This window comes from Sesamum indicum, linkage group LG10 (assembly GCF_000512975.1).
Source record: "Sesamum indicum cultivar Zhongzhi No. 13 linkage group LG10, S_indicum_v1.0, whole genome shotgun sequence".
NCBI classification, from domain to species: domain Eukaryota; kingdom Viridiplantae; phylum Streptophyta; class Magnoliopsida; order Lamiales; family Pedaliaceae; genus Sesamum; species Sesamum indicum.
In genome coordinates this window covers 6,380,022-6,405,104 of record NC_026154.1, presented here as the reverse complement: position 1 = coordinate 6,405,104, position 25,083 = coordinate 6,380,022, and the positions used below count along the sequence as shown (strand labels likewise).

At 33.9% G+C, this 25,083-nt stretch overlaps 2 protein-coding genes across 3 annotated transcripts; both read right to left on the bottom strand.

The window, feature by feature from the left end:
• On the bottom strand, nucleotides 9,390-11,414 carry LOC105172139 (serine/threonine-protein kinase-like protein At3g51990). The gene has a single exon (XM_011093480.2). It carries the CDS (start codon nucleotides 11,154-11,156, stop codon nucleotides 9,678-9,680), a length of 1,479 nt encoding a protein of 492 aa, XP_011091782.1. The 5' UTR covers nucleotides 11,157-11,414; the 3' UTR covers nucleotides 9,390-9,677.
• On the bottom strand, nucleotides 15,102-18,940 carry LOC105172138 (structure-specific endonuclease subunit slx1). 2 transcript variants are annotated; one of them, XM_020697153.1, is made up of 4 exons: nucleotides 18,585-18,940; nucleotides 17,694-17,800; nucleotides 17,121-17,307; nucleotides 15,102-15,457 (listed from the first exon to the last, which is right to left on the bottom strand). In XM_020697153.1, exons 1-4 carry the CDS (start codon nucleotides 18,848-18,850, stop codon nucleotides 15,340-15,342), a joined length of 678 nt encoding a protein of 225 aa, XP_020552812.1. In that variant the 5' UTR covers nucleotides 18,851-18,940; the 3' UTR covers nucleotides 15,102-15,339. The 2 variants fall into 2 exon arrangements, with proteins under 2 accessions (XP_020552812.1, XP_011091781.1); XM_011093479.2 differs by having other exon boundaries at nucleotides 17,107-17,307; nucleotides 18,585-18,935.

Sequence of the window (25,083 nt, the reverse complement as noted above, 5' to 3'; positions counted from 1 at the left end):
CCCTCTTTCTCTCCTCTCACCAGCATCTCTCTCTTTTGTTTTTTCTTCTTTTGTCTTCTTCTCCCTTACTCTAAGGATTTAAACGTGTATGTATGTATATATATATATATAACATAGTATTTGATATATATATTTATAATGATGTAAGGAGTAGGGCTAGCAGATGAGTCGAGCAACTCGTGAGCTGGCTCGATTTTGAATTTGAGCTTGAGCTCGAGCTGGAGTAATTCTCTCTATTCATCCGCTCGCGAGCTTTTTTCTATTTTTTTATTTTTTATATATATTTTTATTTATAAAATTTTTATACATTTAATTTCCTATTCGATACTTTATCAATTTTATACTTAAAATTAACCATATATTATAATTATTAATCAATATCATATGGTTTATTTTGGATAATAATAAATTTTGGCACTTTTATTTATACATTTAATCTTTATGTAAAAATAAATTTAATTAACAACTTAGTAAATTATAATACTTTTTATAATTAAAATTATTATTTAATATGGCACATATAAACTTTATGTTATATTTTAATATATATACTTGTTTTGTGTTATAACTTTTTTAAATTGACAAGTAATTGACTTATGATATTTTTATGTATTTTTTATTTATATTTATATCAAGATACATATTATGCATTATGCAATTTGCTTTGTCACTTATAAATTTATGTCGAAATTTAGTGATTCCTATGAATTAATCTGAAAATAATGATAATGATAATAATAGTGATGGTTGATTAATAATAGTGTATAAGCCGAGGTTCGGACCCATGACCTCTAACGTCATGAGCTCAATTTCGTTAACTAAACTAAGCCGCGTTAACTAAATCGATAATTTTTGGTGTACTAAATTTTTTATTAACCAAACTTTCAATTCAATTCGGTAGCTGCCGATTTGGCAAACATGTGAACCCATCTGGTCGAGGGACCACGAATATGAAATCAAAAGTTCTATTTAGACTCGTAATTGATTAAAATTATTTTTCTTTTAATTTGGATAGGAAAAATAATTATATTATAATTTAAAACATTAATAAATATTTATAATATATTTTTAATAATATTCAAATAATAAATTTATATAAAATATAATAATATATCCATATTATTCATACACGCAACATCATATTTGGTCATGCATCAGTCGCAATCATCAAACTAAAACATCATTGATAAATTGGGTTAGTTCTTTTAATGAATGGAAAAATAAATTGAATTAAATTTATTGCAGCTCCAAATAGGAATAAAATCTAATTATTACTGATTCAAACATTACATGTCACCATCAACTCGTAATAATTTTATGTAAAATAAAGTAATTTATCTACGTACGAAAAACTTAATACGATAGTGATATAGATAAAAATTATCAAGACAAAAATTAAAAGGAGTTAGCCTGAAATACACTAGCAGTTGTATAATAGGAAAATAAAAAATTGATCCCGTATATTAGGTCATGTTCAATTTTGATTTCATTCATTATAAAAATCTCAATTTCAATACAATATTTTTCGATTTGTCTAAATTTTGGTCCCACCATCAAATAATCGACAGTATACGTTAATTGCTGTTAAAGAGGCGCATGCCTCTGACATGGTATCACTAAATGCATATTTGGCAAAAGAATTTTACATATTTGGCATGTGCAACTTTAAAGACAATTAGTGTATTTTGTCAATTATTTGATAGTGGGACCAAAATTGAATCAAATTAAAAGATATTATCCTGAAATTGAGATTTTTGTAATGAATGGGACCAAAATTGAATAGAACTGATGAGGATAATTACTAAAAGACTAAATTGCCTTTATTTTTTAAAGAAATTTGCAGCAGAGAACAAGATCCGCGCGTGAAGGCGCGGGTCAGGTCGCCCTATCCAGACCAGCGAACTCGACCGCTTTAACAGCTGTAAGATCACCTAACACCCAGATGATGCCATGTGGCACCTTGTCATGCGGTACCGTACACTATAAATAACAACATTTATGAACATTTATGGCAAGTGCATTTATCACGTTTTCTAATCTCACTAGCTCTTCACTGATCACTTTCGACTCCACTTTTTCTAACTTAAGTATCGGAGGGCCTTAGTTGGGGGCTACCCAACAAGCTTAACGTGCGTTCTGTTCTTAAGATCCACTTGTAGGAAACTCGAAGATAGATTCAATGACCCAATCTCAGGAAGGTTCAGCTACCCGATCCGAACTGTGTGACCTGCATCAAGAACCTAATATATGGAACCAAAAATAAAATTTTCCTTCTATACTAATAGAACAAAATATCAGCGTACAAAAGTTAATTTTTTTCAATTATATATGATAGAAAATGCTCCTTGTTATCTGTAACACAAATTTTAAATATTATTCCTAAACAATCAACACACATATCCATCTTCGGAAAAAAGAATAGGAAAAGAAAAAAATGTGCATAATCATAGATAAACTTTGCCTATACTATTATAAAAAATGTGAGTGGAGAAGAGATTTTCTAAAACTCTTATATTGCATATTATAGTTTTATTAATATATATATAGAGAGATATATAGTTACTAATAAGAATGTAATAGGTATTGTAAAAATAGTTATTAATTAGGTCATTTAATAGGACATAAATAAATGTACAAAAATTATCGGCTTGGCACATATTAAAATTTAAATGAACCATAATTGACCAATCATACTTGTTACTCTAATTATTTTATTTTATTTTGAAATACTTATGACACTATAAGAAAAATGATCAATAACTATGGAAAATTTGATGCCAAAATCAATGTCAGGCTAATTAATAAATAAAACTTTCGTTGCTAATTTATATTATTTAATATATCTTTTAAATGGTTGGCGGCTAAATTCGTAGCAAGTTATTAATTTTCCTTGCTAAATTCATTAGCAAGTAAATTTTTTCTAGTTATATGAAAAATCGTAAAGAATACTACAATATAGAAAAACATCATTGTTGATGGGTGTCATCCACGCGCAGAACGAAATACCTAAATTACCCTTAATGAAGGGTAATTTAGTCATTGCACACCTCATATCCGCGTCCTTCTAATCAACCGGGGCAAACCAGCTTGCACCCAAATCCGGATGCCTACTTGAAGACCCCGACACGAGAACCGTCCGATTGAGGATGAGGGCTATTAGGATAAGGCCACGTGGCCCATTCAACAGTATCCACATAAGTCCTATAAATACCCCGAGACGTCATTTTCTGAGGTAACTGGTTCATAGACTTTTCGATCTACTCTTCTAATCGAACATTTTCACCTTGATCATACTAACTTGAGCATCGAAGGGTCGTTATTGGGGACGTACCCGACGAGCTTAACGTTTGTTTCGTTCTCAGGGATCCAGTACTCGATCTTGGAGGAGTTTGAAGGTCAATCTTTGAGATCGCTGAATTCGAGCAAGATCAGTCGTAAATTAACACTCTGATTAAAACAAAATTAAGTCAACCACTTGAAACTCTAATGCACATTTTACGGAACTGTTTACCTAAAAGAAAAAAATAATTGCAATTTCAGATATATCAATAAGATAAATTTTAATTCAGATGCATGATACGTTATATCTTTTATAAATAATTGATTATATATTTTCTAAAATGAAGAGTATTACAAAAAAAAATTGCATTTTTTAATTGTAAGATTTTTTTTTAAAAAAAGAGTATGGATTATAAAATAATAATGAGAATAATGGAAGAATTGTTAAGTATTTGATCAAATTTAAGTAATTGTTTAATTTGATCATAAAAGAATGTAGTTACATAAATGAATTAGATTGAGTCAAAATTGAATAAAAGACATGAACAAAAAAATCTATTCTTATTTATTTTCATATTAATTACTCGAATAGATTGAAATTAAGAGAACATTAATGTTTTAAATTTTGGTTTAATAAGTTATTATATTGACTTCGAATACATAAATTATAAAAATAATTTTTTAGGTTGGCTAAAAAAATTGATAAGTTTAATACTGAAATACATATATAATTTACTACAACCTATACAATCGAAGAAATATATTTTTCTCAAAACTTTTCATAGAAAAAATTAAAATTAGAACTATATATCTCAATAATAATATAAAAATAAATGGCTTAGTAACGCGAAACAAATAAAAGTCGAGAGATATACATAAGGATAATAGAATCAATAAGTCTCACAATTTTGCCGTGAAACTATATATTTGTTAAAGACATTTCATAAAAAAACTTATTGTAATTATTTAAGGAATCATATAACAATTATTATATTAGTACTTAAATAAATAATTATGATTAATTATGTCTTTTTTAAACAATTCAAAGCTTATAAAATATTTATAATTTTTAAAACTATTTTTTAAAAATAAAATAAATATTAATTATCTAAGCACGACACGTGTGCACCTTGCAAGAACCATCAAATACACGAAACAATAAAACAAAAACACTTAAATATCTTTGATTGAACTTGAACTTAAATATCTTGTAGACCTTTGACTGTTTGACTTTCTTGATATTTTTTCAAGTTTTATGACTCTAAATAATTGTTTAGATATCCAACTTCACATATTAGACAAGAGAATTTAATCCTCTACAAGTAATATATTGGTACGTGGTCAGGTGTTCAATTTTTTATCTGATTGTGATGAGTTTGAAATTTATTGAAGTTTTTGTGTTTTTCACTGTATATAATATGATGATGGCTGACAAAAATATTTAATTCAACAAAAATTGAGTTTGATTTATTAATTTGCTGGACGGGCGTACGATAACTAAGTTGATGAGTAATGTTTATTATGTTGGTGCGTCTATGGTGATTACTACGAGCTCGTACCTCATTGGGAACGCATGACTTGTTGTTTTATATAGGTGTATTATGAAAATGTGGGCCGATAATACTTGAATCGAACGAAGACTGGACCTGACTTATAGTTAGTATGTTGGTGGAGCGTACGGTAACTAAGTTGATGAGTAATATTTAGTATGTTGGTGGGGCCATGGTGATTAGTACGAGCGCGGACCTCATTGGGAATGCAGAGCTCATCGTTTTATATGGGTGTTTTACGGAGATGTGGGCCGATAATACTCGAACCGAACAAAAATTGGACCTAACTTATAATTAGTATGTTGGTCGGGCATACGGTAACTAAGTTGATGAGTAATATTTAGTATGTTGGTGGGGCCATGGTGATTATTACAAGCGCGGACCTCATTGGGAACGCAGAGCTCATCGTTTTATATGGGTGTTTTACGGAGATGTGGGCCGATAATACTCGAACCGAATAAAGACTGGACCTGACTTATAATTAATATGCTGGTGGGGTGTACGGTAACTAAGTTGATGAGTAATATTTAGTATGTTGGTGGGGCCATGGTGATTATTACGAGCGCGGACCTCATTGGGAACGCAGAGCTCATCGTTTTATATGGGTGTTTTACGGAGATGTGGGCCGATAATACTCGAACCGAACAAAGACTGGACCTGACTTATAATTAATATGCTCGGGCGTACGGTAACTAAGTTGATGAGTAATGTTTAGTATGTTGGTGGGGCCATGGTGATTATTACGAGCACGGACCTTATTGGAAACGCAGAGCTTGTCGTTTTATATGGGTGTATTACGAAGATATGGGCCGATAATACTTGAACCGAACGAAAACTGGACCTGACTTATTAGATAATATGCTGGCGGATTATGTTAATTAAGTTGAGCAGTGTACGTCTCAGCCATATCTCGTCAAAAGAATATTTCATAGCGGTTAGATTCATTGATTGAATTGTTTTAATTGGGCTAGTTATAATAGTTTGATTCCGACTCCGCATTTATTTGATAAAAGAAAAAAAAGGAAAAAACCATCACAGTCATGTGACATATTTGTCTTTTTTCTTATGTATAAAAAAAATCATGTAGAACATGGAGATATATTTCAAACTAAAATAAGCTTTTTTGTTATCAACTGTACTACTTCCGTCTCAAACTCCCCTTCTTTTTGGCCGACCAAAACTTTAAAATGCAAACAAAAGATTAATTGCAGCACAAAATTCACATGTTTTTATTGTTGTAAGGATGTATCCAATTTTATGTTTTTGTAGTATTTAAAAAAAATGGAAAATAAAAGAATTATAATTATCTTAAATATTGTTATAATGATTTTCTTTAGGAATATTTTTTTAATTTTAATTGATTAGCATGAACAAATAAATAAAATATATGTATTACTTGATTAATGCTTCGTTATAATTGTAAGGGTTAAATACACTTAATACCCTTAAAATTTTAGTATAAAAAAATTCCCTGAAAAATATGAAAATATTAAAAAAAATTCGTCGGGATGTACTGTTGACTCAACTTACCTACTTTATTCTTATCTCGTAATGAACCCACTAATTTAAGCATTCGAGGATTATAACGGGGGTCTTCCTATTATTTCTATATTGTGTTTTTTGAGTTTTGATAAGCTTACTAGGATGAGATTGGATAGTTCGACAACACAATTCTGGACTAGGGTTAATTTTGTATTATACCCCAGACCAATTACTCGAATTCTAGTTTAAGTAGAGGAGGATCAATGACGTCTCAATTTGACATTCTTGACAGTTTAACAAACGAAACAAAAAAAGAAGTCACTAGTATAAAGATACTAGATGTACGGCTTGAAGTTTCTATTTTAATTTTTTATTGAATTTTTCTATTTCGTTTAATATGAACATCACATGTACAAACTTTTTTAATATATATACACGTCACACACACATATATATTAAATAAAATAAAAATATCAATCAGATGAATATATTCATTGTCCCCGGTCTCTTCGACCATAAGCCCGGTGCTATCTACCAAATAAGAATACTAGATACGAGTCAGATTCTTTTATTTTATTTTTACTTTTACATTCCAATTCAACTATCATTTATCCTTTAAAAAAATTACTAAGAGCAAAAAAACCTCATAAATTGCAAATAATTCAATATTTTAAAATCTGAATTAGATCATCTCACAAAATTTTGGTCACTAGTCCAAGAAAGACTACTGTCAAAATCCACCACAAAACAAGGCTTCACTTTGTGGCATTATACATACCTATTTAAATTTATTTCATTGTACCATTAAAACTCATGTAAGTTTATTCCATTATATTATAAAAATTCATTTAATTTTTCACTATTTTTAAATACTCATTCAAGTTCACTTCACGATGATATAAAAACTCATGTCACGAGGGGGCATTTGTTAAATGACTGCTAATTTCATAGGATAGTTGTAATTTTTCAATCAACGAGAGAATGATTGTAACTATAGAAAATCTCAGGAGAACCCGTTATAATCTACACATACAGATAAATTATAACAGACTCCCTCTGAATTATAGCTGTGTAAATAGTGAGACCTATATATTGTTCTCAAGTGCAAATTTTTCACTGCAACTAGAGATTAAGATTTACACAAGCTGGTGTTAAAAACATCAAGAAACTATGACGACAATGGAAATAAATAAATAAATTGTTGTGAATTTGGGTGATTTGTGCTTATAATTATTTCTCAGAATAATTTTATCTATAAAGTATTAGTACAAATTATCATAATATATAAAGTGATAAAATATAAGTTTGAAATTAGAAATTAGATGCGCTGATGAAAAATTATAATACTTGTCGATGTCCTAAAATCATCAGAATCGTCTTCATACATATTAATATCGACTATTGACCATGACTATAGAATCAAAACTCTATTAGCTCACAACAGTGTTTCATCACACATGCACGATCACGAGGAAAATGAGTCTATAGTCACCTAAGCCTAAACTTTTAAATATTTGTGGGAATGTAAGAAGTATTTGTAGAACTCATATGGAAACTTCTGCCAATGTGTAGGATGAAGAAATGTAGTGGGCCTGGTGGCCCTTTTAAGAATTTAACTGTTGTAATAAAAACTCATAATTTCATAATAAAATCAATGTTACGTTAGGCACATAAATATAAAATGTAACGGTAAAATATGGATTAAATTCACCTTATAAAAGCACAACTATAAATATTGTAATTAAGTTATTATAATAACGGGTCACAAATCTCAGATAAATATTAAATTAAACTAGCACATTAAGTTCAAATAGAGTGTTGAAAAGAATTTGACAATCTTCTTAGAAAATTTCAAAGCTTAGTTCCAACATAAATGAGGTAATACGGCATGCATCACAATCGGTGTTTTAGTGTGCAAGTTATTAGTTCGTTTCTGAAAAAATGTCTTGTTGAGAAAAGAAAGTATTAGGGTTTATAAGTCGTGTAAGCTCCTCATAAACAACCTTCGTGGGATGCATGTTAGCATCATCAACACCGCAAACAAGAGGTTTCGGGTGAACACATAGACTCGCTGTTATATATGACACCAAATGATGCGGTGTTGCGAGGAGCTTCGGGCTTATAAAGCGTGCAAGCTTCTAGTATGCAACTAATGTGGAACGTATACTAGCATTATTAGTCTAAATCTATACTATATATTGAGGAAAAACACCCTTTTGATGTCTTCCCTTTTTCTGATATGCTTTTTTCCCCACCCACTTATTTATTTAAATAGTTAGTTTTTTTAGTTAATATTTTTTCTCTTTATTTGCTCTAAATGTTCTCTTTCAAAATTATTTATTTTCTATCGTGATCAATTTTATATTATCTTTTTTCCTATGACAAAAGATTTTAGTAAATGATATTTGATTATCTACATTTTTTATAGTTAGTTATAAAAAGCAATAGATGTGCTACAGACACATCAACTTTTCGAATTTTATATTAACTGGTAAATTAGTTAAAGAAAAAATGTAATATATATGTTGACTTATACATTTTATTCTGATTTTTACAATATAGTTTAAAGCATAAAAATTATTTAATATATATACACAGGAACAACGTGTCGCGACCGCTAGTTAGTCCAAACGAGGGGTTTGAAATAGATATATAGTTATTCCCAGATACGATGCTAAATGATGTGGCCTACAACGCGATTGGTGTCCCATGAAGCTAGATATTATCCACTTTAATTTGAATTTCATGAGTTTGTACTTAAAAAGCCGTTGGCTAAAAAGAGAAGCCCATAGAGCTAATAAACTACGTAAACTCTTCGTTTCCAGCCAACGGGGCGTGCCAACGTCATGAGAAGAACATGACAACAAGGAAGCTTGAGAATTACTCAAAGATTCATGCCAGCAAAGGAGAAGACAAATTAAGTACTAATGAAGAAAGATTACCAAATTTAGACCACAAACAACGAGAAAAGCAATAAAGTCTTGCAATTATTAAAAACGCCCGCATCTTAAGTTATGTCTTGTAATGTATTGAATGTAGCTCACCAACCATGATAACGTAAAGATCTGTGTGTTCAAATAGGAAAGAAACACCATCTGTCTCAAACTCTCACTAGACATTCAAGCTTTAATACAAGAAGAGGCTCATTACAACATAAGAACCTTTACTGTTATTCATCACTGGCTTTAAAGAATGAACAATAAACATGAGCAATGCACCAGGTGCCCAAACAAGTATGACAAAACAGATGATTGATAACACAAAAGGCCATTCAATTGAAGGCCATGAACAATCTATATCACTATGATCCTGAAGCAAGAGAATTTTACGTATCTGAGCTTTGCCTTATTTGATAATAACTCGTCGTTACGTTTTCTGACATACTACGGTCAATTCTGCAGCCTGAGTAATGGAATTGGACCCGAGGAACGTATCTGAATTATTGCTAACTGAGTGGTTTCTCTTTAAGGAAGACGTTTTTCGTTCACCATTGCCAAGAACCATGGACCGGAGTTTAGTCCTGCCAATGGACCTATGACTTTCAAACCTAAGGCTTGAAGCCCTTTTTGTCAATTCCAGGTTATGTTCTGATCCATCGTCCTCGACATGAAAGTTAGTCTCACTATCAAGACTAGACATCAAGTCCATCAAATTGCATCGGACCCCCAAGTCTGAGTACACTCTGCGTGGTTTCCTTAATGGTATTCCAACTTTTGCATCCCCAGGATCCATCCTCTTTGAATTCACCCGAACGCTCGTTGATTGAACCGGCCTACCGACATTCTCCACCATCAAGCAAGGATTGGATACACCGTTCCAAGAATAAACTGGAACCAGCTTACTCAACTCACTCAAGCATTCCACTACTTCTTTCATGGATGGCCTTCTCTCCCTACAAGACCTCACACATTTTGCAGCCACCAATGCCAACGTCTTCCTCACCGATGCGTCCTTAGGTGGAACGACTCTTGGATCATAGATAGACAAGAATTTGCCTCTTCTGATCAAGGGAATGGCCCAATCCACAACCGAAGGGGGCGAGTGTGCCATATCAATCGCCTTTCTCCCACTAACAATCTCCAAAAGCAATATCCCAAAACTGAAAACATCAGTCTTTGTGCTCAAATTTTCAGGAGTCACATAACAGGGGTCCAAATACCCCATTGTCCCTGCAGGAGGAGTTGACCTCAACTTATCATTATCTACACACCTCAACGCCAGCCCGAAATCCCCCAATCTTGCATTGAAATTCCTATCAATCAAAACATTAGCAGACTTGATATCCCTGTGAATTACAGGTGGGCTCAAAGAATGGAGGGTTTCAATGGCTTTTGCAGTTTGCATAGCCAATTTTATCCTCCTACCCCAAGTGGGAGGCCGTGGGTTCGAATGCAGGACATCATAAAGAGTGCCATTACTCATGAACTCAACCACCAAAAGGCGATCTTGGGAGTCATTCTTGGTGAACCCAACAAGATTAACTAACCTTGGGCTCTGGAGTTTGGACAGAATATCAATTTCATTCTCGAACTCACTTGGGTTTTCAGAAATTGACAATCTTCGGGCAGTTCTTGAGGGTTTCTTGATAGCCACGAGACGGCCGCCCTGCAGAACACCTTTGTAGACAAGCCCATGGCTGCCTCGGCCCAAGAGCTGCGCGTCTGAGAAATTTTCGGTGGCTAGCTCAAGATCTTCGTAGTTGAATTCTTGGATTTTGACGGGGTTTTCCTTCTCCTCTCTCTTATCTGAGCGGCGACGGAATTTGTTGGAGGAGGCGGTTGATGTCGAGGCATGGGAAAGAGCGGTGGAGATAGATGATTCTGCTTTACATGAAAGATAACCCATCAAGATTCTTGAATTATTACAAATGGTGTAACCTTGAACACAAGCATATGTGCTTATGTGATGGGGTTTGGGCAATCGAGATGGGATTGACGAAGACTGACAATGGAATTCCAAAGACCAATGATGTTGGTATTGAAGAAATTTAGTGGAAGGGAAACATTTGACATGACAATGTATCCATCTGTTAGTGTGAATGGTTGATCGATTCAAAGTTACCGCGTTTCAAAGGAACTTCACAGTTCAACCTGTAAATGAGTGACTCTTTTGGTGGCCTTCACTTCATTTCTCGCCCCAAATCATTTAATTACTTCATAGTCACCTACATAAGGTTTAATAATTTCTATTTTCATTAATGATAATTTATATGTACGGGAGCACAACAAAATTACAATAGTCCAATAAATTTAAAATTAAAAAAAATTAATTTGTAGAAGGAATTAACTTTGATGCTATAGAATTTGAATTATTGAATAAATATTTTTTTTTTGAACAAAAACTGTTGCATATCAAAATTTATAATGCATCTTAAAAATCATTCGATACAAAAATATATAATTGAAGGGGGTCGAGTGCTATTTCTATAATTTAACGTTGCATTGTACAAAACTATTATAGTTCAAGAATGCAAAATGCCAGTCGTCAAGAAATTACTTATAATTTTGATTTAAAATAATTTAAATTAAACAGTTCAAGAATAGGGACTGTAAATAAAAAAAAAATAATACTTTCCAACTTAATTTTAACAAAACTTTGATAGTTAACTAAAATAAACTTGTGCAGACATCCCTATAGTTAAAGAGTACAGTGATTTACTAATTAAATTTTATATTTTTATTTTATCATGAATAGATGATTTTCTGGAGGTGGCCCAATTATAATATTTGATCTAATAAACATTATAGTTAATTTTCAAAGTGTTGATGGAACTACGATGATCAAATTAAATAATGATTAGACGAGTTTCGACATAAATAAAATCTTATGGTATTTTGTTCCCATAGTAATAGACACAGATAATTTAATATAATGTAAACAGTTTATTTAATTTTTTTTTAAAAGGATAATTGCTATAAACTGTAGATTTTCATTTACTTTTCACATACAAAGGCTAAAATATTTCATATGTGTTTTGTATTTAATATGATGTATATATGTGGAAAAATATGTATTATTACCTCAAACGAATTATCTTATAATTGACATAATAATATAAATTAATAAAAATTCATGCTTTTAATTTATAAAACACTAAAATTATGTTAAAATTTTTTATCATTCAGAAACTAAGATATGTTGATATAAATTCTTAAAATAATAAATTATTTTTTATTAATATTATTTTCTAATATTCAAAAGATTATGAATAGATTACAACTAAGAGAGTATAGAATCAGATCTCAGTATATTTAATGCATATCAAATTTGAAAAAATGGGTCTCCGACCCCTCCCTAATGGGGCAAGTCTGGGTCTAAAAAATGGAGATCGAGACGGACCGAGGCTTCTAAAGATTAGAATTTTGCTAAATTCGGGGCAAATGTCGGGTAAATAAAGAACCCCATGGAAGATTTAATTTAATAAGCGGTAATTTTCGTCCCCTAATTTCAGGCCATTCTCATTTTAGTCCCCTAAGTTACTAGAGTTTCAATTTGATTCCGCAAAACTGAAAAATTCTCATTTTTGGTCCAAATTTTGCCGAAAAAATGAGGGGCTCGCCGAAAAAAGTCACATGCCAAGCACGTGACTTTTTAAATTGGGGGCTGGATTGTGATTGACTGGAAAAAAAGATGTGGCACAGACGTGGTGCCCAGTTGAAAATTAAAAAAAAAAAAAACATGACTGATGTGGATATTTAATTCACGTCAGTTGTTTGCGTTGCTGTTGTTCCTGTTGCATGACCGGGTGAGTCAACTCAGATGAGTTGCCTGAGTTGACCGTGTTAGCTTCCAAGGTGGCCGATTCCGTCGAGGCTCCTGTGGCTACTTCTAATCGGAGAGGAAGGTCCGCCATTGTAGGGCTAGCTCAGTGGTGGTACTCCGCCTGAAATCCGCCGTCAGACGGTGGAGAATTGTACGCGCGACCGTCGGCTAAGGCGGAGGTGGGCTTTTGTCGGATCTTTGCACAGAGGTGACCAAAATCAATAGGACTGGTCTCAAAAGATTCGCCAGAACGAGAGGCGTTCAACGGTGGCCGTTCGATCTGGTAGTTCGTTCAGACGAAGGAGAAAACGCCGGCGGAAGGTGCAGTCGCGGCGGACTACGATCGAGTTCTTCAAACGATGGATCTTTGCACCTAGTTTATGAAAATGGATGAGACTAGTCCCATTAGAACCGCAGTGAGGAGACGAATCCAATGGTACCAATCCGCGATCGTGGGTCGTCCTGTCGCTGGTAAATCGACGGGAATTGTCCGCGGCGGTCAATTTCAAAGCTCAGTCGCTGTCGTGGTCGGATCTCAAAATTGGTTGAGGGGTTTTGTTCTCCTTGTTATGGGGAATCGAATGGTATATGTGGTGGCCAGAAATTCCAAGTAACGGAGGCGGAGTTGAAGAGAGAAGGTGGCGGCGACTGGCGGGCGATTTCGGGGCGACGAGAAATTCCGGCGAATTGTTGGATTAAATCAATGTCATCAGCTGATGTGGATATTAATCGACGTCAGTCATGTTTTTTTTTTAATTTCCAACTGGGCGCCACGTTTGCGCCACATCATTTTTTCCGGCCAATCACAATCCAACTCCCAATTTAAAAAGTCACATGCTTGGCATGTGACATTTTCGGGCGAGCCCCTCATTTTTCCGGCGAAATTTGGACCAAAATTGAGAAGTTTTCAGTTTTACGGGACCAAATTGAGACCCTAGTAACTTAGAGAATTAAAACAAAAATAACTTGAAGTTAGGGGATAAAAATTGCCTTTAAGCCAATTTAATATATATTTTGTATGTAATTTAACTAATTGCCCTACCCTTTTCAAGGACCTCAAGCCCAAATTTAACTAATTTAACAATACGAGAAGGAGGATGACGAAGTTTTACTAATGTGTTATCGATATGAATTATTCGGGTTCTAAAACTGCTACAAATTATGGTTTGTTTGGCTTGTTATGAATTATTAATCTTATTTGTATTTGAGATTTTCTCTTTATTTTTTTTATCCTTTGAATTTGAATATTTGAGTTAGGTGGTTGAACAATATTATTTGTAATTGATACATTAAAATTATCTTTTCTTTATATTTGTGGAACAATTGAATTTATATATTAAAAAAAAGAATCGAATCTACCTGGTCAGACCTATCCCAGTGAATATTCAATATTACAACAAGCAAGCGGGTCCCAAGTCCACCCGTACCCCCTCGATTGCCAACCTTAGTTGACCCTTAAGTATCATATGATGTTCAAATTCACATTAAGTCATTTTAACAGTTTAGAGCATGAATTAATGATTGATCTATTAATAACAAACTTTTTTAAAATTTCAATTTATAAATATTATTATTACTAACATCATATAAACTCTATGGTCTAAATTAGAGCTTATGTTCTAAAATAAAATCTAAATTTCATTAATTCCAAAGTGTATGAAGATGTGAATCAGTTGAAGGTACAATGATGTGGAATAAAAGGAATCAGTTCAAACGCCCCTTTAGCCCTATGATCCAACAATTCAAAATCTCATTTCAAATTTAAACATAATTTCTTGTGGGATACGACTCTTTTTTTTCATAATCACTTTTGATGATTAAATTCAATGGGAACCCCATTTCAATAAAATTATAGCTTATAATCCCACCGCAAATATTTTTCATCTAATTACCTATGCTCATTAAATTATTTTTAACTCTTCCATCAACTTTAAGAATAAAATTAGTTTTGGAATCAACTACAATTTGCATTTTCAGTTGTGAAATTGCGATACAAAATGCCATAATTATTTTTTCTATACATAATTATTTAAGAACAGTTCTCTTATAATCAATCATGCAACCGATCGACCTATAATCATGGAACCATCCTGTTCCATTTCTGTGTTTTTTACTATCAGTACATTCTTCTACAATTATTATAACTCACCATAACATTAAACGGACATCGGACAAGTTGAACAAATCGATCGACCTATTATCATGAAACCATCTTGTTCCATTTCTGGTTTGTGAACCAGACAGTCTGGACCAAGCCACTCATTTGCTAATGGTACTCAGATAAATTCAGAGTTATGTACAGCAACGGGGACTGGGAAGAGACATTCCTCGTCTGGTAGGACTTCACAGCACCACCCACCGTCTTTTCATTTGCAGCCACAGGCCTGCAGAACAACATTAACCACAGCTCTAAGCAGGAACTTTGAATATAGTCATTGTTGAAAGATTTGTATGTACATCCTCAAGCAAGGAGTTTTCAGCTAATAGACTCTTACTATTAGCTCTAAGCTTTCTTGAACAGGATATATAGCAGTCAATCGTGGCAGTGAATTAGAATTCAATTAAGTCGGTAGGTTATGGACTCGCACAAAAATTACAGAAAGAGAGAGAGAGAAGCTACACGTTCTGGTTTCTTTTCTTGCTATCTACAATCATTAGCTCCAAAGAGGGCACTCTGAATCACACTGTTTATACTACCAGGTATGTCTGCATCAGATCATATAATCTCCAACGAAAATCCAAGTTTGAATGTTGATTAAAGAAATACATGCTCCGCCTGTTTCGATAAATGGAATGTCACTAACAGCAGCCTCTCATTTTTCATTCAAACTATTTCCTCATTTTAGTTGACTTAGGAAACAAGGCACTAGGTGTGGATATATTGCAAAGGCACCTTAATGAGATCACCTGCTAATACTTTGAACATATCTTACTAAATTCATGTGCCTCCGCTTTGCAGGATGTCCTCTAGAAACAAAATTCATAGTTATTAATCCAATAAATAAAGTCATGAACAACTTAGGGTATGTTGGGCCTGATACAATCACTACAATTTGATGAATCTTTCTACAGAATTGAGAACAACAGTTGCAAACTGGACTAATGACATAAGTCCGCTCTTCAAAAGATTGAAAGAGGATGTATTTTCACATTTGAACTCCCTAATATCCTAATTTTACTATGACTGTCCCAATAGAGGCATACTCCCGACGGTAAAAGGAACTGTTATTTGAGAAAGGACTTGACAGAATTAGTACTTTCAAGATCATCATGGATGAAAAGATATCCCAATTTGTTTGTGGATCTAGTTCATAATTTCAAATTTTGAGCTTTTCACTTCCTATGTTATCTCCTCACCACTCCAGTAATAGAAGCGATTGTACAGGATATGAAGAATTCAGTACTCATTCAAGGATTTATATAGACAATAAGTAGTAGCTTCAATTGAAGTATAGATGGGTCTTGAAGAAGTAGTGGTTAAAATGATAACAAAATAATTGGATATCTTAGGAGCTGTAGTTTAGTCAACCAAACTTTTGCTTTTGGTACCTTAGTATGTGCATCCTGTTATACAAATACTTTTATCTAAACGTTTTGGAGCCTGAAACCCTGTTCATTATTACTTCCCAAATCAAGAACTATTTGGTAAAGCAAGTGCATCAAATGCCTTTTATTCTGTGTGAGAGAGAAACTCCTCCAATCAGGAAACACAAACACTAGGATCGCAAGATTAGAAAGACTGAAAGGCCATAAATGCTTCTCAAGCGGCAACTTGCTTATCTAAAATCATCTACAAAAGAATATACACATCGGATGTTGCATGTTCAGCAGTTCGGTAATTGATACTTAATGCAAACTACTATTATGTTCATCTGGTCGTCAGATTTCCGCTTAAACCAAAACAACACCAAATTCTGTTTTCACCTTGTCTAATTGACTGGTCATGACATAGACTGGCCAAAATATGCTGCCATAAATTTTTAAAGAGTAAATCGAAATTAACTGACAATTTATTTGAATAAAGTAGACTCACTGTTGATGGATTACATCGGATCCAAGCGCCAATCTATCTCCAAATGGCTACAATCAATGACATCCTTGACTTGATTTAGAGAGGCATATCTGTGTTGTAATAGCAAGATCTGTGGATTGTCTGCATTCTCTAGATTCTTGCTACTTCTTTTGCGTGGCAATTTTCTAGAAAAGCTCTTCCATTTTGATTCAAATTCATAAGCTACAAGGATAACATATCTTATGAGAATGACTGTCACCATAAGATTGATAGACACTAAATTGCAAAGTCATTCCTAATATGCATATTGTTGAGGTAGAAAGAAGATTGCACAGAAAATAAGGCAAAAATCATAGTTCGAAGAGCTGCTGAAAACACAAGTAGAGAAAGAAACAAACTACAAAGGTGAAGTTTTCGAGTGTTGCTCACAGCTCATTGTTAAATTGGCATTCCCTTGTAAAATGAGAATGTTGAAATAGCACTCAGATCTCAATATTACCTACACATAGTGCTCATTTTAAATGTAAGAATGTGAATTGTGGCACCAAGATACCATATGTATGTAGTGACCTACTGACCTTACAGGAACTCTAAATCGGCTAATTTACCTTTACTTTTATCCTGAAATCCTTTTATAAGACATGCACAAATCCATGGCCTTCCTGCACGGGATGCTTTTGCACCACCTCTTACTTCACCATTGTGTTGTTTCAAGCTACAAAAGTAACAATCTTAGTGAACAGGAAAAGGGGCAGCGGGGGCAGGCAGCTAAGGTGAAAGATCATAAGCAAATCCTCGGAGACACTACTTAGTATTTACAAATACAGATTCAAGCCCAGTAACAAAAATCCCTCATGCTAGCCAAAAGCCGACAAATGGTTTTAGGCAAGCAAACTTTTTCCATACGACACTTTAGACCACAAATATCAGAGGAGATAAAGATTGAAAACAAAGAATACATTGAAGAAATACACTAATGTTGCATTTGGAATGAAGGAATTAAAATTATAAATTTCAAATCCTCAATAACAAATCCTCTGAATTTGTTTGGATAATTCTAAATTTAAGAGATTTCAAATACTTCCATTCTAATTCTGAATTATGTGTTTGTTAAATATTAATGGATTTCAAATTCTTTCTAAATGAGATCATTTGAAATCCTTTCCTCAAATGTAAATCCATCGATCCAAATGCACCCTAAACTTACAAAACAGATGTTGCTGATTTTGCCATTTCCATATACTAAATTCATTTTTCCCTCGTTTTTGAACTTCCAATCATGATCGCTAACTGCACACAAACACATACACACAGATATATAAATTAACATGCGAGAAACAATTCCAATCACATTATTCGTCCAATAAAAACATTAAACTCAAAATGCATTTTCTTTGAATCCTAACTATGCTAAACATCATTTCCCAACGAGAAGACCAGCAAATACGCACTTGCACACACAAACACTGCGATTGCAAACATAGGGCAAATGAACGTACCGGCGAGAGAAATTATTGGTGACACCAACATAAGTCTTGATGGGAGAGTTGGTAGAGAGTATCAGATACACAGCCCACGAATTCCTGGAAGAAGATCCTGAAATCGATGGTGATTCAGATGACGAGGGGTTGATCGATGATGATGGGGGTAAAATCTGAGATGGCTTACGCGACTTTTCTGTTGGGTTTGCAAAGGGAAGATGGGTCGGACGAGAATTTGAATGGGGTTTGAGTGATTTGAATGTTCTTGACAACAGCCTCGCCATAATCTTGGGAAAGAGCTGTTTCTTGCCTTATCTGACCGTTAAAAGGTCGTTTATTTCTTTATTTATTATCTTTTCCTCCACATTTCTTCTCCCCCCCCCCCCCCCCCCCCCCCCCCCCCCCCCCACAATTCTTTTAATAATCCAAATGGCATAAGTGGTTCACTTTATTCAGATTCAACAATTAATTCAATTCAACAAAATAAATATATACCAACATTCGTAGAACACAAAGCTACAATAATGTAAAATTCATTTAATATTTTTGAAATTTTACATTTATATATATATATAAATATATATATGGAATACGGAATACAATATTAATTTAAAGTAGAGAATTCGAATGATTGGTGCAAGAGCCCTACATCAAGAAACACAGTAATCTGAATTACGTTCGTTCACTCCAGAATTCAGTTTAACTAATAAAAAGTGAATTGAGTTGGCCTAAGCCTCCTAGGTATTGAAATTTAGGACCAACCCAGCCTAGTGGCTTAAGACCACCTGATCTTCAGTCTGATTTGTCGGTTCATTTTTTTTTTTTTTATAACAATAGTACATGGTATATAAGTTTCACTTTATTCTCTTAAACTAATTTTTTTGGTAGCTCTTTTATATTTTTAAAATTCTTAAAATTATTATCTTTATTGGTTCTACTTCAAAACTTTCAATACTTTTAATTCATTAATGCTTTTTGTTTATTTTTTTCAAAGTTTATTTTAATTTTTTTTAGTATATTATCATTTAAGTTTATTATTACAAGCTTGTTCATCAATTATTATTTAAGTTATTATAGGGTTTAATTATATTTTGCACCCCTTAAGTATGTTACCCTCATTAATTACCCCGTAAACTAAATAAACCTTCATTTACCCCTCCCCCACATCTTTGGATAATCCTTTAAATTAAATAAAAATAGATGAAAATACTCTTAACAACTAATAATATGATATATTCACATTAATGCCCTTTATTGCTAAATATATTAATCAATTTGAAAAGTTTATCCAACTACAATGTTTATAAATTAATGTTAAATAAATTAATTATTTCGAATTTGAGTGTATAAATAGTGGTATTGATAATTAACAAAAGTTCAAAAATTCATTAATTTTAAATTAACGAATAAAGAAGTATTTTAAAATATTAAATTTTACCTATTGGTATTTTAAAGTGTAGGCTCTACCCAAATAAAAAAAATATATTATCATATATATGTGTTCAAATTTTGATCTAATATAAAAATATTAGGTACAGATAGGGGTCATAACTATCAAAATAGGTTTGGATCTGGGTCCAGATATTACGCACTAATTGACAGGCCTAATATGTTGGACATAAAGTTAGGTCAAAGGGTGAAATAGAGTTATTACAAAGAAAGACAAAAAAAAAAAATTAAAAATTACCTCATTAACTCCCGAATTACCTCACTTGACATTTGGATCCAAAACAATAGGCTCGACGATTACTTGCAATATTTTGTCTTTAAAATTATATTTAGTGTAATGCACAAATACAAGTTTATAAAATTATTTTAATTTAAAAGTATTAATATTGATCTTATCAATATGTGACTAATCCAATATTAATTCGATGGATTGTTTGATCTTAAAAGAGATCTTCTATATTTCCGCACGTGAGTCTCACTCATCTGGAGTCACTGCAAGATAGGCTAACGCTCATGTTATTAACATCATAAATGAATAAAAAATTGAAGTCAAATTGATTAATATATTTAACTATAGAAGGCACTAAGTGAATATAGCATATTATTAATAGTCAATGGCATTTTTGTCCTTTTTCATTTAATTTAAAGGATTATCACAAAGGTAGGAGGGTAATTGAAGGTTTCTTTAATTTAGGGGGTAATTGATGAAGGTAGTATACTTTAGGGATGCACAATATATATAATCATATATTATATAATCTTAACTATTATTTTTTATAGTTATGATTTTTCTGTGATTTAATTTATTATTTATTTTATTTCATAATACAACCATAAGTTTAAGTAATTGTTCAAAAGAAAACCTCTATTGCATAAAAAATAAAAAGAAAATAGATATATTCAGGCCTATTCGGGCATCAATTGAGCAGGTTCATGAATTGGGCATGAGTTTATAAATGGACCAAATTGGAGCTCATTTAAAGCCACAGGACCACATCAGGACCCGTCATGAACAGTAGTGGGCTGGTATTGGGTCGGGCTTCCTTGGGCTGGTCCGTGCTAGTCTTGAGCCAACCCGATCTGGCCCATTGTGCACCTTGAGCCCTACATATGGGCATCTGAGTTGCAATTAGTTTGTATCCAAGTTCGAGAGTTGAGATGTCTTCCACATTACTCGAATAATGTATGGATCCTGAGAAAAGAAAATTCGTTAGACTTCTTGGGGGGTCCTTAACTAAAATTTTTCAATATTTAAGTTCTATGATCCATGTACACGGATACAGAGACATGATACGACAACACAAAAAATATAAAAGAATTAGGACACGACAAGGATATTTTTTTTTATTATATATATTCTGAACTTTTCATAAAATTAAAATATGCAATATGAAAAATATTTAAGATAAAATATAAAATAAGCATGCCGTACATCTAAATTTTTAACCAAATGTGGCTTAAAAAATATACATAATTAGTTTATTTTAAAAATTACGCAATGAGAAATTTCTAATAATTCAAATTAGTTAGATCATCATGACTGATGTGCACAAAAATAAGCTAGTCCAAAGAGGCCAAAGCGATCCAAAAAGAAGAAAGGGACAAGAGACCGTAACATCCTAGGAGGCCCAAGAACACTAGATAGACGGCCTTGCAGGGGGGGTCCCCAAAAAAAAGATTGGCAAAGGTAGGAGGCTGAAGGCATCCCCTTGCTCGGACCATGATCAAAGTTCGACAAATATTCGGCCCAAAAGACCCACTCACGTGGCAGTCCACTATCCCACGTGACATCTCATCAACCTCGAGGTCAGCATCCACATTGGACCACATCAGCCCTAGGAGGCCCCCCCTAACAACTAGAATAGCCCAAGAGAAGGGAGACGCCCCCAAGACCCAGGACTCTTAAACCTAGAAAGGACTTCTCATAAAATAGGAGTCCTCACATGAAAGGAGTCATCCCCCAAGCAAAGACATGTTGTTGTTAGCTAATCAATTGAAGATAAGATTAAACCTGGTTATCCCCACATATTTCGCCCTCTTTTTCGAGGATAAAGGTAGTATGCACAGTCCTAGTAGAGGGGGACGTCCCCTCTATATATACAGGTCCAATCCCTCAATGGGAACACCCTTCACAATCTGGAAAACCACTCTTTATTCTTACTTTAGCATTCGAATTGCATTCTAATCACCATTTTTCCTACTAATTTCTTCTCGATTTCTCATCATGATTTATATTTATGATTACTTATTCTTAAATTTGAGACTAACTTGGGTGTCGGAGTACTAATGCCTCTTTTATAGGTCCCTCCTTCAGGATTTGCATTCGCTTCGACCCAAACTTTGAGCATAGTCCGTATCAATTGGACCCGTGCGTCTTTTAACGCATCATTGCCACCATCTGTGGGAACACAGAGTTGAAAACGTGAGTAACAACGGACATTCCTAGCAACTCCGCAAACAAGCAAAAGGTTGTAGAGGCACCTGGCAATGCTCAGGTTTTGCAAGTTGCTGCAGAAACATCCTTAAGTCTCGTTAGAAGGGCGGCCACCGCCAGTGGGGCGATGGTCCCAAGACCCCCCAGATCTGTTGATCCGCTGACTGAGCCTCCACACCATACTCCCTCCTTAGACACCTCCTCGGGGGGCTCCCCCAAGAACTCCTGTGGACCATACAACAGATGACCACGACGGCTATACGGGAGCAAATGGTGACACTAGTCCCAGGCCACGCAGTAGCTCGATTCGACGTGGATGCCCCTAAGGAAGAGAGTCAAAAGGTATCCCCTGCCCCTGCACAGCAGGACGTCCCTCCTCAGTGGCTCGCACGTCTAGAATGCCTGTAAAAAGGCCTCCAAGACGTCCAGTACCAAATTGTGGGGATGCCCTCAGAGAAGCAACAGGGTATCCTCTTCAGTGTGGAAATCATGGCAGAAGAACTCCCCTAACTGAAAGGAGCTCGGCCTGCCGGAATACGATGGAACCACGGATCTATAGGAACACCTCTCATGCTTTGAGAATATTGCCCTTCTCCATCGTTACACTACCAAGGTCAAGTGCCGTGTGTTCGTAACCACCTTCACACGGTCGGTCCGTAACATCCTAGGTGGCCAAAGTCATGAGAGGCCCAAGAACACTTAATAGGCAGCCTTAGGAGGACCCCTCTAGCAACTAGGACAGCCCAGGAGAAGGGAGGCGCCCCCAAAACCCAAGATTCTTAAACCTAGAAAGGACTCCCCGCGAAATAGGAGTCCTCCCCAGGCAAAGACGTGTTGCTGTGAGCTAATCAGTTGAAAATAAGATCGAATCCTGTCTTATTGCCACATATCTCGCCCTTTTTTTTCGAGGATAAAGGTAATGTCAGAGTCCCAGCAGAGGGGGATGCCCCCTCTATATATACAAGTTCAGTCCCTCAATGGGGACACCCTCTACAATCTGGAAAACCATTCTCTATTCTTGTTTTTGCATTCGAATTGCACTCTGATTATAATTTCTCCTACGAATTTCATCTTGATTTCTCATCATAATTTGTATTTACATTATTTATTTCTAAATTCGAGATTGACTTGAGCGTCAGAGTGCTAATGCCTTTTTTGCAGGTCTCCCCTTCAGGATTTGCATTCGTTTTAGCCCAAACTTTGAGCATAGTCCATATCCGTTGAACTCGTGTATTTTTTGAACGCATCAATGACGTTCTCTCGAATTTTTAGCAATTTCATCATTAAACTTTTAGTTCAAGTGGAGCAAATTAATTCTTTTCTTAAACACAAAACTCGTTTTTTCCCCCTAAAAATCCACCTAAAACCTTTTGAAATTATATATATATATATATATATATATAAACTAAACATGTCGGGCACGCCAATAGGTGTGGTCGTGGAGTGGTCGATGCCATGTTCTTTTCTTTATATTTTTGAACACACTATGTCGTGTTTGACATGTGTCTGGCACAACATCGAATAATTTTTTGGAGTGTTTGTGCATTATAATTTTAGATAGCTTGAGATTGAGATAGAATAATTCAAATTGGAATATTTAATGTCAGTGAACTATAGTAAATGTTCCTTATAATAAGTGAAGTAACATAAATTTATTTTTAAGGCCAAATCATCTATTTGCTATTTACCTAGACCACGTGGCACAATTTGAGGATAGAAGTTACTAGGAGATCTACAACTCATACACCCAAAGGTGAAAGGCATGAATCCTTAGGTGCGTTCAGGATTTTTCTCATTTTTTAAGGACAAATTCGTCCTTTAGAGTTAGTATGGTTGTGTTTTCCCTATCAGTAACTATCTAAAATAATAAGCAAGATTATCATTCTATATGGGTTAAATTACTTTGAAGTGAGCATCCAGCTTTTTTTTCTTTCTTTTTGGTTTTGGATGATTAAATTGATCATATATCTTTTTTATAATTTGAACAAGCTTATACCCTCTCTCTCCCCAAAAACAAAAAAAAAAAAAAAAATATCTTTTTTATAATTTGAACAAGCTTATACCCTCTCTCTCCCCAAAAAAAAAAAAAAAAAAAAAGCTTATACGTACAGTTGTTATTTATAAAGAGGGCCGTATCTCAATAGTGCATGTTCTGTACACTACTCTTGTTTCCAGTGCACCAATGAGATCCTTACATTACAGGGAAAAAACAAATCATATACATTCCTATAATTTTGCGTGAACAAACATTAATAAACTGAATTTCTTCAAACGCCTTTAATAATAAGAATAAATGCTAATGATTTAATTTATTTGTTAGTATATCCTCTGGGCCTTTGGAATTGCAGGTCGAGCCTTGTTATTCGTTAGTGTTTATATGAAGGGCCTAATAAGTAGAGCTTTTGAGTGTGTAATGTATACGAAATAAAAATATTATTGATAATAAGTGGGCTTGCGTAAAAGACGACTAGCATTAAACTAATTAAATCCTCAAAACAGTTGAAGATCCATATGGAATCATTGCAGATGCATTACGGTATTTTCCATTTGAGAGAATAGTCTCTAGACATGTTTACATGTCATTAGATGTCAAATGCCAATTCCTTTTGGGTTTCAGTGTTGCATTCTTGAGAC